The sequence below is a fragment of the Callospermophilus lateralis genome, chromosome 6 (assembly GCF_048772815.1).
Source record: "Callospermophilus lateralis isolate mCalLat2 chromosome 6, mCalLat2.hap1, whole genome shotgun sequence".
Classification (NCBI taxonomy): Eukaryota; Metazoa; Chordata; class Mammalia; order Rodentia; family Sciuridae; genus Callospermophilus; species Callospermophilus lateralis.
The window spans coordinates 110,258,475-110,277,696 of NC_135310.1; the positions used below are offsets into that span (position 1 = coordinate 110,258,475).

The 19,222-nt window shown below is 36.5% G+C and overlaps 1 protein-coding gene across 2 annotated transcripts in view; it reads left to right on the plus strand.

The window, feature by feature from the left end:
* Supt3h (SPT3 homolog, SAGA and STAGA complex component) overlaps nucleotides 1-14,453 on the plus strand; it is a 458,490-nt gene extending 444,037 nt beyond the window's left edge. For both annotated transcript variants that reach the window (XM_076860132.2, XM_076860134.2), the window contains exon 12: nucleotides 13,163-14,453. In XM_076860132.2, the coding sequence (XP_076716247.1) occupies nucleotides 13,163-13,204 (42 nt within the window). In that variant the 3' untranslated portion in view covers nucleotides 13,205-14,453. The remainder of the gene's footprint in view (nucleotides 1-13,162) is intronic.
* The last annotated feature ends 4,769 nt before the right edge of the window (nucleotides 14,454-19,222 follow it).

Sequence of the window (19,222 nt, forward strand, 5' to 3'; positions counted from 1 at the left end):
GAATCTGTCTTATACTTAATTAAGAGTTAATGGTGGTTTGGGAAAGGGTGACTATATGCCCCAGATCTTTTTATTGTCCCTATTACTGCTAGATTTAATCCAAAACAGATACAGGTAGGCCACATTATTTGCTCAACCCTAAATCAGACACTGAACACAGCCTTAGTGGGACTTCACTGTCACCCCTTGAATGTACTAAAGATGCTTAAATTTCCCACAGAACCTTTCAGCCAGTTTTATCTTAATTATTTTGATATTTCAGCCATTTACCAAAATTATTATTTTGACTACTCAGGGAAATGAAGTGATTCTCCACAGACTGCCAATCATGTAGCAGAAGAGCTACAGCAGAACAAAAAGCTTCTAACTACTCAGCTGTACTGGTTAGGACATCATTAAGTCCCCACCCCATTCCCTGATCTCTTCAGCTTTGTTCTGCTCCCAAGGGCTCTTAATATTAAAAAAAAAAAAAAAAAAAAAAAAAAAAAATCTTATATCTGTTTTCCTCATTAAGACCAGAAAAGCTAAACACATAGCTCTGGGCAGAATCAGAACTATCCATAAAGAACCCTAAGCTAAGTAATCCTGGACTCTTCTTGGTCACTATCTCTGAGTATTAGGTTTTTCATCTGTTAAATTAATAATTGGGCTAGAAAATTTATCAAAGATACTTTCTAATTCCAAAGTTCTATTGTGCCTTGACTCTAGAAGCTAGCAAAGGGTTTATTCAGCTTTGTTTAGCAGGCTTAGTTTCCAAATTTCTTTTTCTATGGTATGAATAAACATTTCAGCACCAGTCAGTCAGGCTGAGCTCCTTACAGTGACATCTCACCATCTGAAAAGGAAAAATACAAGGAGTCTACAGATGGCCTGAAACTAAGAAATGTGAGAGATATAGGTAACCTATATGCTGTCTGGGTAAAAGCCATAGTGTGAAACACACAATTTCTACCTCTTTTGCATTAAGTTCATTAGATACCAACATTAGGAAGTTAAGAAATATTGTTTACTGAATAATCATAACACATTCTGAAAGCATGCCATTTATTGACAAAACTGTTTTGGGGTCCTCTTAATGGTATATGCATCCATTCTACCACCTTCTCAGCCCTCATTGTATATACCCTGGGGTGCTTCAAACATGTTCTAAAACCTAAGCATTAAACACCTATTGACTCTGAAGAGCTAAAGCATCTTATTTTTTTAAAGGTTCCCTAGTGATCTGGACATGATGTTCTGTATGCTGTTCTTATAAGCATTAGTTAAGAATCTCTCTAGGGCTGGGATGTGGCTCAAGCGGTAGCGTGCTCACCTGGCATGCGTGCGGCCCGGGTTCGATCCTCAGCACCACATACAAACAAAGATGTTGTGTCCGCCAATAACTAAATAATAAATATTAAAAAAAAATTTTAAAAAAAAGAATCTCTCTAAACTGAAAATGATTTAGATTCAGGGTCCATCTCTGCACTTGGAAGTATTATGCAAAGATGATTGAGTTTGAATTTGAAGTAATATTTTAATTTACCCTTTAAATGAAGTTTAACAAGAATTGAGCTTGCTAGGACTGAGAGAATATGTGTGAGTGGTAATTTGGGTGGACTACATTATACCAGATTTCTAAGAGGGGTGAATGTTGTTTTGTTTCAAAGTAAAATAGTATGGTATAATGAAAATAATACAGGCCCCAGATTTAATCCTAAATCTAACTCTCATTAATCATGTCACTTTAAAAAGAAGAATATGTGAGCTGGGTATGTGGCTCAAGTGGTAGTGCGCTCACCTGGCATGCATGGGACACTGAGTTCAATCCTCAGCACCACATTAAAAAAAAATGAAGTAAAGATATTGTGTCCACCTAAAATTAAGAAATAAATATTTGAAAAAAAAAAGAAGACTATGCAACCTTTTAACTTGTTATGGCTCAAATTAGATATACACATGAAAGTACTTTATAAAATCAATTTTGAGAAATACATAAATCTCGTGCCTTTTTAAAATGTTAAATATTGTGATTCAACCTTTGAACAAAAAGCAAATAAAAATGCTTTATTTTCTTCCTCTTTTCCTCCTTAAAAGTGGCTTCTCAGCTCCTTTTATTGTGGTAGTTAAAACCTTATTGTTAAATTGGAAACTTTAAGCCAAGGATAGTCTTAGTTATCTTGGTATCCTTTGTAATACCAAACACACAGTGGTTTACACAGAGTAAAATGAAGTATTTGTAAAGGAATTTGGAACCTGCTACAATGAAAGTTGTTATAGTTTAGATATGAGGTGTCCCCCAGAAGCTCATGTTTGAGATAATACTAGAACATTCAGAGGTGGAAGGATTGGATTATGAGAGATTTAATATAATCAGTGCATTAATTCACTGATTGGGATTAATTGGTAGTAACTATAGGCAGATAGGGTGTACCTGGAGGAGGTGGCCCCTGGGGGCATGCCTTTGGGGTATATACTTGTCTCTGGTGAGGATGTCTTTCTCTGCTTTCCTCCATCACACCCTTCCACCTTGATGTTCAGCCTTACCTTCACCCCAGAGCAGTGGAGTGGTCCGTTTTATAGACTGAGACCATGAGCACCAAATAAACTGTTCCTCCTTAACATTATTTCTGTCAGGTCTTTTGATCACAACAGTAAAAAAGCTGACTAAAACAAAGTCTTATGCTTTTATTTAAGTTTCAAGAAGCAGAAAGGAATCAGGGAAGGTAATGAGAATAAAATATAAGTCCAAATTTGGGGACTTACATGGTTTTTATCTAGAGTTAATGCTTTTTAGGCTAATGGCACAAATAACATATACATAATAGTATTTAACTTGGGACTATCAGATACATTTTACATATTTATCTTCTTATGCTTAAGATAAATATTAATGCCTTCTTTTCAGCCCACTGTGTTGCCCTGAATGGCCTTGAACAATCCTCTTGTCTCAACCCCTCAAGTAACTGGGATTATATGCACATGCCACTGTGTTCAGCTCTCTCGTTTTCTAATACTAGTTTGTGTTCCCTAAAATCTGCTAATCGATGACCCATTTTTAAGAAAGAAAGAAATCTGATAGTTAAATGATTTCTCTAGCTTATCCACACAGAGTTAACAACAACAACGAAAACAGTCCTTTTATTTTAAATGCACACTTATGAATGCCCAGTGTAGCGAGTAGAGAGTCTCTGTCTGCCTATCCAGTCATAATTTTTAGCTTAGTCAATAAACAAATGTCAAAAATTGGGAACTAGCTTGATACTCAATTAAAAAAACAACAAACCTATGAACTACAACTGGTCTTTGACAAATTAAGTCTCGTCTTTACTGCTGACTTTGAGAGAAGCTCAAATGTTTGAGCTTTTCAATAAATTCACAGAAGAGCAACTAGTAATTGAGAATAGAGTTTTATTAAATCAGAAAGAAAACTGACATGGCACATGGCAGTTAGGACCCAGTTTTGGCAGGGGAGATCTGATTGTGTTATTGACTAATTTATAATTTTCAGTGTGGATGGGGGTCCGAACTGTTTCTGGTCAAAGTCTGAGTTTTACTATCTAGGAGTATGTAAAGTTGTGGAAGTGGGAATCATTTGTAGGATTCAGCAGAAGAAAGTAAGTAGGATGCAAAGTTTCATGAGAATGTGACCTCTGGAAAACCCTTACACCAAGCAGTGTTTAAATTTGGTTAAATATTCACAACACAAATAGAAAAACATTCATAGTTGACACAAAGATGAGCTTTGTTCATCTTCCTGTAAAGTTGCTTACTCAGGAAAGGATACCAAATTTGGGACATTCCCATGGTTGCCTTACATAGACAACCTACCTCCTTTGTACACCAAAAGGAAAAAGCAGTGATTCAGGGTGTAGGACTCTAGGAGATTGGTTTGCTGAAATTGTTCTTCACTAATTACACATGATTGATTGTTCCTTCTTTATTTTAGAATAGTAATGACTCATCACAGAAATCTGAGTCATCTAAACTTTGATTCTCTCATTAGAGTTAGCTACTTGAACATCTTTGTTAAGTAAGCCCATTATTTTTTTTAGTTATTTGTGAAGAATTCAGTTAAATCATCTGCGAAGGCGAATTAATTTTAAAGACACCTATCCAGTATTAAGGAGAATCATTCCATTTTGCCTACTCTAGAAAGGTTCAACCTAGTTATTTCTCAGGTAAGTTCAGCCAAGACTCAGTTTTCCCCTACCCCAAACCTCATTTCATGAGCAGAGCTCATTTCAATCATATTCCTTTGGGAAGAATCTGGCGTTACTGCCAGGTCCATTACCTACATGTAAAGTCATCCCTGAGTTTTAAATACTATGTTATGTTGAAGGTTGTCATTTCGATTGTGACATGTAAAACTTCAGGGTCATCGAAGTGTTACTTTGGCATGAGCCCCCGTGGCTGGGGGCTGTTCAGGAGCTCCCCTGCCTCCTGTTGTGGAAAGATACCCTCCTCCCCATTCCTGTAAGATTTTGGAGGAATCACTGAATGCTGTTCTCAAATCTTAGGAGGTGGACTTGGGAGTTAGTGTTTGCTTCAATCCAGAAGGCTTCTATCTGCAGCAGAAACAGCCCTGTGTAAGAATGGAGAGAGAGAGTGATGAACTTAGATTTCTTACCCTTAATAAACTGATGCAGGAGGACTGCATAACAGCATAACAACTGATAAAATTCTAGCACGACTCCAAAGCCTGATAGCCCTGATAAATCCTCTCTAAGCAAGATATTTGGAGAGGTTTTCGAGTTAATTGAATTTTTTTTTTTTTAAGATTAAGAGTCTTTTGTACCTCCTTATCATTATCGTGATCATAAAAGGGTAGTGTTTCTTATTTAGACATAATATTTATACCTCCTTATGGGGTACATTATAACAATTTGATACATATATATATAATATGTAATTATTAAATCAGCGTAACAGGCATTTCCATGTCTTCAAACATTAATCTTTTTTTTTTTTTTTTTTTTTGCATTTGGGAATTTGTACTCTTCTTGTTATTTTGAAATACAGATTGTTTTAACCATAGTTAGGCTGATATGCTAGAAAAGCCAGAACCAATTCCTCTTGTGTTTTGTTGGTCCTTATCTTTCCTCCCTCCCTCTGCCCTATCCTTCCCAGTCTTTAGTGACCACTATTCCATTCCATTATTCTATGCAATTGACCTACTACTTTCCATAAATGAGTGCGAAAATGTGGTATTTTGTCTATCTGTGCCTGGTTTACTTCACTTACAAAATGACCTCCAATTGTTCTAGAACCATTTTTTAAACACACTATCTTTTCTCCACTGTATGTTCTTGTGCCTTTGTCAAAAATCAGTTGGTTGTGTAAAGATAGGATTAATTTCTGGATTCTCTACATGTCTGTTTTTATGACATCTCCTTACTGTTTTGGTTATTATAGCTTTGTGGTATGTTCTGAAGTCAGATATTATGATATCTCTTCCTTTGGACTTTTTTCCCCCTCAGGATCACTTTGGCTCTTCTGGGTCTTTTATGCATCCATATGAATGTTAGGATTTGTTTTTCTGTTTCTGTGAAGAAAATTGTTAGCATTTTGATGAGAATTGCTTACTTTGGTTCATATAATCATGTTAATAATATTCTGCCAATCTGTGAACATGGGATATCTTGTGTGTGTGTGTGTGTGTGTGTGTGTGAGAGAGAGAGAGAGAGAGAGAGAGAATTTTTTCATCAGTTTTATCATTTTCGTTGTAGAGTTTTTACTTCCTTGATTAAATTTATTCCAGAATATTTTTGTAGCTATTGTGGAGATTGCTTTCTTTTTCAGCAAGTTCATTATTGGTGTATAAAAGTGATAGTTTTTTTGTTAATGTATTCCTGCAACTTTACTGAATTGTTTATAAGTTACAACAAATTTTTAAGTATATTTAGGTTTTTCTATTTCTAAAACCATATCATCCTTTCCAATCTGGATGTCCTTTATTTCTTTTGCTTGCCTCATTGCTCTTGCTAAGAATTTGAGTTCTATGTTAAATAAGAGTGTTCCAATTTAGAAGAAACATTTGGGACTCTTCTGTGTTCAGTATGTTGGCTGTGGGATTTTCAATTTATCATTTATTGTGTTGAGGTATGTTTCTTCCATATTCAATTTTTCAAGAGTTTTTATTGTGATGGGATATAGAAGCTTTTCAAATGCTTTTTCTGTGTGTATTAGGTGGACTTTATCCTTCATTCTGTGGATATGTTTTATTACATTTATTAGTTTACATGTGTTGGACCATCCTTGTAATAAATTCTACTTGATCGTGGTATATGACATTTTTGATATGCTTTTGAATTCAGTTGACTAGTATTTGATTGAATTTTTATACCTATGTTCATCAGCGATATAGGCCTGATAAACTACATTTTTGTTATAGTTCTTGTAAGTCTTTGTCTGGTTTTACTATCAAAAAAGTTTGCTAGAGTTCCTTTCATTTTGTTTATTTGGAGTAATTTAAGAATAATTAGAATTAGTGCTTCTTAGAATTTAGCAGTATGGGAAATTTTCACCTGTGCTTTAATTTCTTTACTCATTATTGGTCTATTTAGATTTTCTATTTTTTTATTCAGTTTTGGCATATTGTATGTGTTTAGGAATTTATCCATTTCTTCTAGGTTCTTCAATTTTTTCATATATATTTGTTCTAGTTTCTTATGATCTTTGTGTTTATGTGGTATCAGTTATAATCTTTTTCATCTTTGATTCTATTTGAGTCTTTTTTTTTTCTTGGTTAGTTTACCTAAGGTTTTTTTTTTTTTTTAATTTTGTTTATCTACTCAAGAAACTGTTTCATTGATCACTTGTATGTTTTTAGTTCTTATTTTTTTCTTTGATTGTGATCTTTATTATTTCTTTCTTATACTAATTTTGGATTTATTCTTTCTTTTCTAAATCCTTGACATACATTGTTAGGTTTATTTAAGATCTGTCATGTTGATGTATGAATTTGTTACAAAATATTATATTACTGTCAGCTTCATTCTCAGTTCTGCTTTTGTTGTGTCCCATAGATTTTCATGTTGTGTTGTCATTTTCATTTGTTTCTAGACACTTTTTATTTCCCTTTTTAATTTATTCAAATACCCATTCATCATTTAGGAGGATGTCATTCAATTTTTTCATATATTTATATACTTTTCATTCTTATTTTATTCTTTCGTGGCCTGAGAAGAAACATGATGTGATTTCAGTATTTTAAAATTTCACATTGAGACTTGGTTTGGATCTGTTATGGTTTCAGTGAGGTGTTCTCCAAAAGCTATGTGTAAGACAATGCAAGAAAGTTTAAAGGTGAATTGATTGTGTTGTGAAAGCCTTAACCTAATCAGTGTATTGTTACCCTGATAGGGATTAACTGGGTAGTAGCTGTAGGCAGGTAGGGTGTGGCTGGAGGAGGTTGATCCCTGAGAACCAGCCTTTGGGGTATGTATGTCCTGAACAGAGCTAGCACACACGTACACTCTCCCCTCCACCCCTTCTCTCCTTCCTGGTGCCGTGTCCCTAGCTGCTTTCCTCCACCTCACACTTCTGCCACACAATGTTCTACTTCACCTCTGGCCCCAAAGAATGGAGTCAGCTGTCTGTGCACTATGATCTCTGAAACCATGGGCCTGAAAATAAACTTTTCCTCCTCTAATTGTTCTTGTCATGTCCTTTGATCACAGCAGTGAAAAAGCTGACTAAAACATGGTCTATACTGTAAAATGATACATTTGCTGATAAGACTGTGTCTTCACTGTTCAGTGCAATGTCCATTTGCACTAAAATGTGGTTCAGATATTTCTTTGTTGATTTTCTGTTTGTATGATCTGTCTATGTAGATGGGAAAAGTGGAGTGTTGAAGATTCTGGCTAACATTGTGTTTTTTAAAGTTTATCTCTCCCTATAAATCTAATATTTGCTTTATATAGATGGTCCTGTGTTAGGTACATACATAGTTATCATTCTTATATCTTCTGGCTAAATTGACCCTTCATCAATATATAACAGCATTCTTTATCTCTTTTTATAATTTTTACTTTGTTGCTTTATTGGATATAACTACTCACTTTTGTTTTCCATTTGTACAGCTTCTCTTTTACTAACCTTTCACTTTTAGTCTATGTGTATCTTTACCAGTAAAATGGGTTTCTTGTAGGTAACATAGAGTTGGGTCTTGTTTTTATCCATTGAACCTGTCTATGCCTTTTGATTGGTTGATTTAGTCCATTTAAATTCAAAGTTGTTAGTGATAAGTTTTAACTTCCTTCTGTCATTTTGTTAATCATATTCTGCTTGTTTTGTATTTTGTTTCTACCTCTCACTATTTTTGTGATTTCACTTAGTTTTCTTTTCTTTCAGTAATTTGAATATATCATCCCTTTTAAGATTTGGGAAGTTTTGATCTCTTATTTCATGACATAGGTTTTCAATGCCCTTCCCCTTTTTTTCACCTTCTGGAATTCCCATAATGAAAATATTTTTTCACTTAACAGATATTATGGAACTCATATTATGTCCCATAAGTCTTGACATTGTGTATGCTTTCTTTATTCTTTTCTTTTGGTCTGGATTAATTCAAAAGACCTGTCCTCAAGCACAGATACTCTTCTATTTGTTCTACTCTGTTTTGGAAGCTCCACAACCTTCAGTCAGCAACTGTGGATGTGACCCCATAGAATGTAAAAGACACCTTCCCCAGAACTCTCAGGATGGTTTGGGGAGATGTCTGGGCGTATAGCACCAGTAGCCATAGTTCTGGAGCCTCAGGATGAGATGGGACCTTCTTCACGTACTACAGGGATGAGCACAGGTGATGCTGCAGTCTGTGACACCAGGAATTGTAGACTTGAGGTTGGGGGACATAAAGGGGACATTCTGTAGGTCCTAGAGGACAATTGGTGCTGAGATCAATAGTGCTGTTATCCACTTTCATTGAGCTGTAGGACCCAGATAACTTCTTCAAGTCCCAAGGGACAAGAACAAGCAGTCCCAGGGATTTTGGCATCAGCAGCTATAGTTCCAAGTCCATGGGCTGTGAAAAACCTTCCCTGGGACCCTCAGGGTATGTGCAAGTAACATTTGGACCTGTGGTACTGGTATTCACATACTGGAGATGTGGGATGTGAAGGAGACCTTTCCTGAGTTCCACAGAATGAGTACAGGTAATATTGGGACTTTTAGCATTGGTATCTGTGGTCCTAGAGCTTCAGGAGGTGGATGGGAATTCCTAGGTCACGTGGGGCAAGATTTGGTGGGGACAATGTTTGTGAGATTGGTAACCACAGTCCTGGAGCTGCAGAACATGGATGGAACCTTTCCCTCATTCCCAGAAACAAGCTTGGAAGTGATACCAGGTTAGTTTGTACCAGCATCTGCAGGCCCAAGGCAGTGGGAAACCTTTCTGAGTTCCTGACAGGTATACTCAAGGTACACAGGTGGTTACAGGGTTGGGGGCTGCTGGGATCTCCCCAGCTCCCGGTGAACAAGTGAAGGTAAAGCCAGGACTTTGTCCCAGTAGCTATAGTCTCAAGGCTTTGGGCTGAAGAGGAGATTTTACTAGTTTATTCCCATGAAGCAAGCACAGATGGGACTCAAGTTTGTGGCTGCAGCAGTCACTGATCCGGAAGCTGCAGGACACTGAGAGGGCTGTCTTCTGCCCAGTGAAGCAGTTACCAGGGAGAGACTGGTTGGCTCTGTTGGGCAGGTGGCTGCAGTCCCTAAGGCAAGATGGTATCCAGCAGTATTATGGCAGCTTGGGTTCTAGGAGTTGGAGGCCCCAAGTGAGTTCCTTCGTTGGAGAAGAACAATCACTTTTATCCCAGCCAACTCCCTGGACTCTACTTAAAGCCCTTAAAGATATGCACTTCTCTTACTGTTGGGACTGCCAGTCTGCTGCTATGATTGGGGCTGCTGGCACTCTCCTGCTTGCCTTCTCCCAGAAAGAAATACACCAGCCCCTCCACTCTGGCTACTGGAAAGCTGGGGCTGAAGTGACTGTTTGCTTGTTCTTTCCTCTAGGTTGCCCTCTACACCTTCTATGCTGTTTAGGGTTCCCATTATTTCCTTACTGATTTTCAGAGTTCTCCCTCAATTACTGTCCTCAAAAAAGAGTTTTTGCTTTGTTGTTGTGATTTGTCCCTAGGCCAGAGCTATGAACAGAGGACCTCTAGTAGCCTGCCTCTTCTGTTTCTCAGAATTAGGCTGCTGGTGACAAATTCATTGAGCTGAAAGAGTACAGGCTTCATAAATAGCCCAAGAGTTGTTAGCTTCAGTGGCAGAAATCCCTAATATGAGATTTTATCATTTTTCTCCATTTTTCTGAAAACAGATGGTAGAAAAAATGAGGGTTGTGTATTCTCTGAATGTGACTGCTACAGTTCAAATAATGCAAATTATGCCAGTGAAAGGGGGTGTGGTTAATTTAATTTTGCTTCATATGGATTTCCAGTTTTCCCAGCACCATTTGTTGAAAAGGCTATCTTTTTGCCAATGTATGTTTTCTGAGCCTTTGTCTAGTATGAGATAACTGTATTTATATGGGCTTGTCTCTTTGTCTTCTATTCTGTACCATTGGTCTACATGTCTATTTGGTGCCAACACTATGTCATTTTTGTTACTATAGCTCTGTAGTACAGTTTAATGTCTGATATTGTGATGCCTCCTGCTTCACTCTTCTTGCTAAGGGTTGCTTTGGCTATTCTGGGTCACTTATTTTTCCAAATGAATTCCATGATTGTTTTTTCTATTTCCATGAGGAGTGTTGTTGGGGTTTTAATTGGAATTGCATTAAATCTGTATAATGCTTTTGGTAGTATTGACAATTTTGACATTATTAATTCTTCCTATCCAAGAACATGGGAAATCTTTCCATCTTCTAAGATCTTCTTCAATTTCTTTCTTCAATGTTCTGTAGTTTTCACTGTATAGATTTTTCACCTCTTTTGTTAGATTTATTCGCAAGGTGGTTTTTTTTTTTTTTTTTTTTTTTTTGAGGCTATTGTGAATGAAGTAGTTTCCTAATTTGTTTTTCAGAGGGTTTAATCACTGATATATAAAAATACATTTGATTTATGGATATTTATTTTGTATCCTGCTATTTTGCTGAATTCATTTACTAATTCTAGAAGTTTTCTATTGGAGGTTTTTTGTTTTTTTTTTTATCCTCTAAGTATAGAATCATGTCATTGACAAATAGTGATAGTTTCTCTCACCATGCACAGTACTCAACTCAAAGTGGATCAAGGACCTAGGAATTAGACCAGAGACCCTGCACCTAATAGAAGAAAAAGTAGGCCCAAATTTTCATCAAGTCAGATTAGGTCCTGACTTCCTTAACCAGACTCCTAAAGCACAAGAAATAAAATCAAGAATTAATAAATGGGATGGATTCAAACTAAAAGCTTCTTCTCAGCAAAGGAAGCAATCATTAATGTGAAGACAGAGCCCACAGAGTGAGAGAACATCTTTACTACACGCACATCAGATAGAGCATTAATTTCCAGGATATATAAAGAACTCAAAAAACTTAACACCAAAAAATTTAACCACCCAATCAATAAATGGCCTAAGGAACTGAACAGACACTTCTCAGAATAAGATATACAATTAATCAACAAATACATAATTAGAAAAATGCAAATCAAAACTACTCTAAGATTTCATCTCACTCCAGTCACAATGACAATTGTCAAAAATACAAGCAATGATAAGTGTTGGCAATGATGTAGAGGAAAAGGTACACTCATACATTGCTGGTGGCACTAAAAATTGGTGCAACTATGCTGGAAAGCAATATGGAGATTACTTAGAAAACTTGGAATGGAACCACCTTTTGACCCAATTATCCCACTCTTTGGTCTATACACAAAGGACCTAAAATCAGCATACTGTAGTGACGCAGCCACATCAGTGGTTATAGCAGCTCAATTCACAATAGCTAAACTGTGGAACCAACCTAGATGCTCTTCAGTAGATGAATGGATAAAGAAACTGTGGTATATATACTCAATGGAATATTGCTCAGCATTAAAAGAGAATAAAATTATGGCATTTGCAGGTAAATGGACAGAGTTGGAGAATACAATGCTTAGTGAAGTTAGCCAATCCCCCAAACCCAAAGGCTGAATGTTTTAATAAGTAGATGCTGATCCATAATGGCAGGGGGCTGGAGGAGGCCGGTGAATGAGAAGAATGGAGGAACTTTGGCAAAGAAGAGGGAGGGGACAAGGGAAGGACTTGGGGACAGGAAAGATGGTCGAAGGATGGATTTTATTACCCTAGGTACATGTATGATTTCACATATGGTGCAACGCTACATCATGTACAACCAGAGAAATGAAAAGTTGTGCTCCATACATGTACAATGAATCAAAGTGCATTTTGTCATATATAATTATTAGAATTAGTTAATTAATTTTAAGTTCTGGATTTTAGTTCTCTTCCACTTTAGAATAAAATAAGATTCAGGACAATTTACAAGAGGCCCTGTGTTTTCCAGTTCTGAAATGAAAAAAAACTATTGACATGAAAATCATGTAGTTTTGCTTTTTTCATTGATTCATTTACTATTGCAATTCCTATCCATTTTCCTGTTTTCTTTTATGGCAATATTTTATCATACCATGTATATACATTACTATACCAGTATATATGTATGTATGTGAAAGTATGTAAGGGTTCAAGTTTTCCATACTCTTTATTATGTGCAGAATTCTAAGATCATATTTTAGTGAAGAGGTAAGCCCTCTGTTGGTATCTGTTCACTCAGACTATAAATTAGGGTTAGAAAGGCTATAATGAAATGAGTCAGTAATTTATAAGCTATTAAGATAGTTATAAGTGATTCTGGAGCATGTTGAATAGAGAACATATGTTTATGAAAGAAGCAGATTCAGCACAACATCTCTTTGGTTTAACCAAACCCAATCAATTAACAAAAGGGGATGTCTTTCTTTGCCTATCTCCCACTTTCCAAAAATAGCATCACTAACCGCTTGTTAACCACACTGATTTTTGTAATAGAATGGTTGCTATAGCTTTGCTACCAGAAATATTCAGATTAAGCACCCTACTAGATAATAGCCAGCAGTCTACAAAACAGAAAGAAAGCTCTGCTTGCTTCTTGCCTTCTTTCCTTGTTTGACTTGATGTGATAATTCATTGCAGATTTCTTTTTCTTTGACAGAGTGCCTACCGCAGAAATGGGATGGCTTTTCTAGCCTGTTGATGTGACTGTGCCTGCGATGACTGGAAAGGCAGTGTTATACTGAGGTGATCTCTTGAACAAAATAAAAGTTTACCTTCTCCATGTCCTAGGGAGTGGAATGGCTTATTATGACTCTCAACTGGCTGACTCCTGCTCTTTTCCAACCCCCTCAACACTTAGTCTTGTTTACTAGATGGACCATTTAGCTAATAAATGGCAGGATGTTTGGGATAGCGTGTAGGTGGACAAGAATGTAGATCACACGATTTTGAAATTTTAATTTGGCATGGATTTGCTACCCTCAACACACATATCCTAAAAGCAATGTCTCCCCACCCCACTGTGTTTGGTCAGTGTTTATTTGATACCTTTGTAATCCAGGTTTGAGACAAAGGAGACAAAATTAAAAGGACAGTTGATCTTCTCCTCCCACTGTCCTACCAGCTTTACTTTCCAACACTTGTTGACTGCATCTGCATGAATTTTACAGATACCTGTTTGTTTTATAGCTAATCAAAGATCTAATTGACCTACTGAGCTGCCTTTTTCCCTCTCTTCTTCCCTCATGTACTATATCTGAATATGAGCCATTTCCATGCCTTCTTCCCATCTTCCTGCCATCAGTTCCTCATACAGAACTTTTTCCTACATTTCCCTCCTTTCCCCTGGTCCACTTGCCAGGGCCACCATCCTATCCATTCCCTGTCCTATCAGAAGCAGTAGAAAGGAGCAGAAAAGTTTGCTTCCTCTCTTCAGCACCCCACCCAGTTGGAGACTGGGCAGCCGCATTGCTTGCTGGGAGCAGCTACGCTACCCTCTGGCATCTGTGTTTTCTGTGGTAAATGAGGAACTGTAACTCCTGGGAACAAACCAAAATATGGCAGATGAAGTTGTACAGTTCCTGATTAAACATGAATTGCAAAGAAGGAAGTTATTTCTTTAAATTCTGTGGGAATTTTGTGTAATTTAACTTTTATCATGGTTTCATACAAACCAAAACAGTCTTTTATAAAGAATTAATAAAAACAGAAATGAGAAGCGTGAAATTTTTGTTTCCTTGGGACCAGATCATTGAGAGTCTCGGTGTGATTGTGCCACGTTATTCACATTTGTTAACTGTCATTTACCTGTTCTATGTTAATACTCTTGGAAAAAAATCTGCACGTCAGAAACAAAAAACAGATATATAATATCAAAAAATTGCTGAATGGTTTTGATATTGCATCTGTGCTGATTGAAATGTACAATTAAACTTTTCTTTTTATCATCATCCTTATTTTCCTTGGCATCCCTAATGGTGGAAAATTATAAGTCTGCAGTAAACATCCAAACTTTTAAAATGGCAGCATTTATTGTATTTGGTTTCATCTCCCAGCCTTATGGAAGGTATAAAATTTTCAGCGGCTAATTTTTCATATTGAAATTTCTTCTATTCCCACACATTGTATATTTTAAAGTTTGCACAAGATAGAAAATACAGGGGTTAGTTTTTTCCCTTCATTTTATTCTACCTGATCTCCATATAGTCCCAGAGAAGGAAGACTCAATGTACATTTCTCTCAGAAATATGACAGGTCTGTGTTTTTGTTGGTCTGGTGTATGTTTGTCTATCTTGAACAGTCTGACAGGTAATTATTTATAAAATCTGGTTTTGCCCAGTAAGTTCATATAATAACCTTTCACTTTTCATCATAAGCCAGAGAGCTGAATTTAGAATAAAACAAGGTCATTTCTGTCTGTCCTGAACCAGCCTAGATGTCCCCATAATTGCTCAATATTTATATTTTTAATTCTTTTTTTTTTCTTTTCTACACTTAGGTTCTTTTCTTACACTTTCTACAAGACTAAATTTGAAGTGAAATAAAATTCCTTAAGTAGTGAGTATAGAAATAAAAGAAAATTTACAGAATGAAAGTTTCAGAAAATGTAGTTTAAGATTAAAATAACAGAGCAGAATCTCTTAGATAACAGAGCAGAATCTTAAAGATAGTTGAGAACAGACATTCATTTTGCAGATTAAAAAAAAAAAAAAAAAAAAAACATTTCCTAGAGAGGAAAGTGACTTTCCCTAAATCACTCAATAATGGCAGTGACAGAGATTAGAACCCATGGTCCCTTGCTTTTAACCTAATATTATATTCCATTATATTGGATTTGCATTAGAAAATTACCAAGACTCACTGGAGTTTTATAGCATATTTATCCCAGTAAATTGGAACATATTTATCCCAATGTAAATTTATTTTTAAAATAATACCAACTATGGACATTCCTAAAGCATAAGTCCTGTGTGTTAAAATCTTCTTCAGAGGGACTTTGGCATTAACTAACTGACCTATGTTCCTAAACATCAGGCTCAACTCTAAGTCAGTGACTGTACACACCTAGTTTGTTTTTTGTCCCTTGTGTTTTAGAGCTTCAGTGTGAAAACAAACCAACGAATAATGAATAACCTCTCTTCTAGATTTACCCCCTAGATTAAGGGTAAAGGAAAGAGAAATACTTCTCCCTTCACCTAAATTTGGAAGCATGACTTTCTGAACATAGCACTTGGAGGTTATGTCATTAACCTTCTTGTCTTCACATCTTGTAATAGTTGAGATTCAAAAATAATATTCCAGTTTTAGGACTGAGAGTTTTTATTTGAAAACCATCAGAAGCACATTTTTGAAAAATGGTGTATATAGTTTCTGAATCTAAGGAGAACTCTTCATTTATTACCATCTGTCCTTTGTTTTTATGAAATAATAAACAACCCACATTTAATGCTTTTACCACATAGAAGGCAAATAAACACAGTAGTGATTCTTGGTCTGAAAGGAAACAAGTTTACTTGTCTAAAAATTATAAAGTTTAATTTTATGAATTTTTTTAAACATAGTTCCCAAATCAGGCATTGCTTTCCAGTTCCTGTAACTCCTTATATAAAACTAAATCATTATAGAGAATGTATTCTGTCATCTGCCCTTCTGGAATTTAGATAGAACCTTCCCAGGTTGCATTTAAAATTCTACCATCAACCATGTATACATCTCATAAAATATTTTACAGATTCCTGTATGCTCCAGCTGAACATTCATAGTATATAAACACTTCTGCAAATAATCTAAGGGCAACACGTTGAGTATGTCATAGCAGTGTCCCCTTATAAAGTTAATTCTCCAGCAATGTATTTTCTTATTCTATCTTCCTAGTTGAAATCCAAGATGAATATTTCTTGTGCTGTTGTACAGTGGTGAAGGTAGGAAGGAGCAGAGGACACAAGCGGTTTCAGTGGAGTTGTGTTTATTAAGGCAAAGGCTTTCTGCAGAGGGCATCAAGCCAAGCTTAAACAACAAAACCAGGCCTGCAGGAATTGGATGTAAATGTGATGGTTAAATAAGGGCCAGATGCCTTTAAAGATTCAAATATTAAAAAGTCACATCTCTGAATGTTTCAAGTTTAAGACAAGAATACCATGGCACTTTAAAAAAAAAAAGAGAGAGAGAGAGAGAGACTTTCATTTGTTTTCTGGGATAAAATATCAAGTATTCAAACTGTCATAAGTCATGGAAATTTTGGCAATTGGAACATATTTTAAAACAATCAATTCCTACAAAGGCACAAGAAACCCACATACAATATTTCATTGTTGACAAGCCACTGTGATGCTGCATAGAGCTTTATATTCATGGTCCCTTTTCTGCTCATCACCACCCAATACTCACTGTTCTCATTTTTTCCCAAAGGAAAGTAAAAAACAAAAATATTAAAATGAAGATGACCAAACGATAGTTTTACTTACATCAAATAAAGCTGCATTTGCTATTTTAACAAAACACATAACAGCATTTTAATCATTACAGCACATCACACGTGCTATGTACTTTGTGTGTTCATCTCATCTGCTGTCACAGCCCCTCTTAGAGTTACACACAGTTACAGGAGAGAAGAACAGCAGGTCAGTACCTTCTGCAGTTACCCAAGATGGAGCTGACACTATGCCCAGCACTAATCCTACAATTAAACAGCATGAACTGTCCTAAAGATTTTTTAAAACATATTAAAGAGAATTGCTGCCTAACTTTGAACCTAGAAGCATTTCTCAGTACCAAAAGACCTCAATTATAAGAAAAGTTTAACTTACCATTCCTCTCCCAATGCCAAGTATTATATATACACAATAAAATAACATACACATATAATAAAATTATACAAAATCATGCCAATTCCTCTTGAGTGTCTTAAAGCTTATAGGGATACTGCTACATCGATGTTCATAGCAGCACAATTCACAATAGCTGGACTGTGGAACCAACCTAGATGCCCTTCAATAGATGAATGGATAAAAAAAATGTGGCATTTATACATAATGGAGTACTACTCAACACTAAAAAAATGACAAAATCATGGCATTTGCAGGGAAATGGATGGCACTAGAGCAGATTATGCTAAGTGAAGCTAGCCAATCCCTAAAAAATAAATGCCAAATGTCATCTTTTATATAAGGAGAGCAACTAAGAACAGAGCAGGGAGGAAGAGCATGAGAAGAAGATTAACATTAAACAGGGACGAGAGGTGGGAGGGAAAGGGAGAGAGAAGGGAAATTGCATGTAAATGGAAGGAGACCCTCATCATTATACAAAATTACATATAAGAGGAGGTGAAGGGAAAGGGGGGAAAAACAAGGGAGAGTAATGAAGTACAGTAGATGGGATAGAGAGAGAAGATGGGAGGGGAGGGGAGGGGAGGGGCGATAGTAGAGGATAGGAAAGACTGCAGAATACAACAGACAATAGTATGGCAGTATGTAAAAATGTGGATGTGTAACCAATGTGATTCTGCAATCTGTATACGGGGGAAAAATGGGAGTTCATAACCCACTTGAATCAAATGTATGAAGTATGATATGTCAAGAGCTATATAATGTTTTGAACAACTAATTAAAAAAAAGATGTATGATCAATGAATGTGTTAAGAGTCCCTATAAAATTATGAGAAAAACTTCCTTAAAGATCTACTTATGCAAAGTCTCTCTTGTTTAAAGATGAGATTTCTCCAGATGACTAATCATACAGGCTACTATTTTATGATTTCATTAAAATTATTTATCATGTTACAAAATAATCCCCATCTTGCTTACAGTGTGTTTGCAGTAGCAGATACTAAAGTACACATGTCAGTGCTCTGCAGCTTTATAAATGACCCTTTAAAGTGTTCTCCTTTATTATGATACAGTAGTCATGGTTTCTTCTAGCCCTGCATGCTTGTATGTGTTTGGAGGGAAGTCATGAACAGAGATAAATAGAAAAATGCAAAGAAAGTTGATGAGCACAATTTGAATGACAAATGATAACTTCCCATTCTAGCCAGTAGTTAATGTCTTCTTTAATTCAACCCTAGGTCTGTTTTGCCTTAGGACAAGTCACTTCTGATTTATGTCCTTATAGATGACAGGTAACAGAACACCAGCTTGTGGTACTGTAGCTTTTTTTCCTCATGGCTTTGCTTTGCTTCTTCCAGCCACTTACGAGAAGCCAGTTCACCTTCCAATGCTTGGGCTACTTCTTATCACCCCTCCCTGACCTGTCTGTGCTCTTCATCAGCTGTCCCTAAGCTGTGGCAACTGCTGCTTTGGAAATTTATTACTCACACAGCAGCATAAGCAAGATCTTTTCACAGTCCTAATCCCACAAGAAGATAAGACAGTGGGGCCAGATGGCAGAAGATCTGAATAAGTGGTAGTTCACTGTGTCATGGAGTTAAGAACCAACTCCAAACACAGGAAGTTTTATGATTTGTATCCCTACCCAAGGTGGGGCTGGGGGTGTTGTAGAGATAGAAAGTGCTGTGCCTCCCAGAACCAGGGAGGTGGACAAGAGGCAACCTATTGGCAGCCTGTGTGTCTTTGGGGATCACAAGCTATGGGTGAGCCTTGCCTGGGTGGCCTGCCCGGGGATGAGTGAGAGCTCCTTGTGCTCCTGCACGACACTGCATAGAAGTGACTGCCTCTTCTTTCCTAGGTTCTCTTAGTGCTTTCTTTTCCTATTTCCTTGCCAT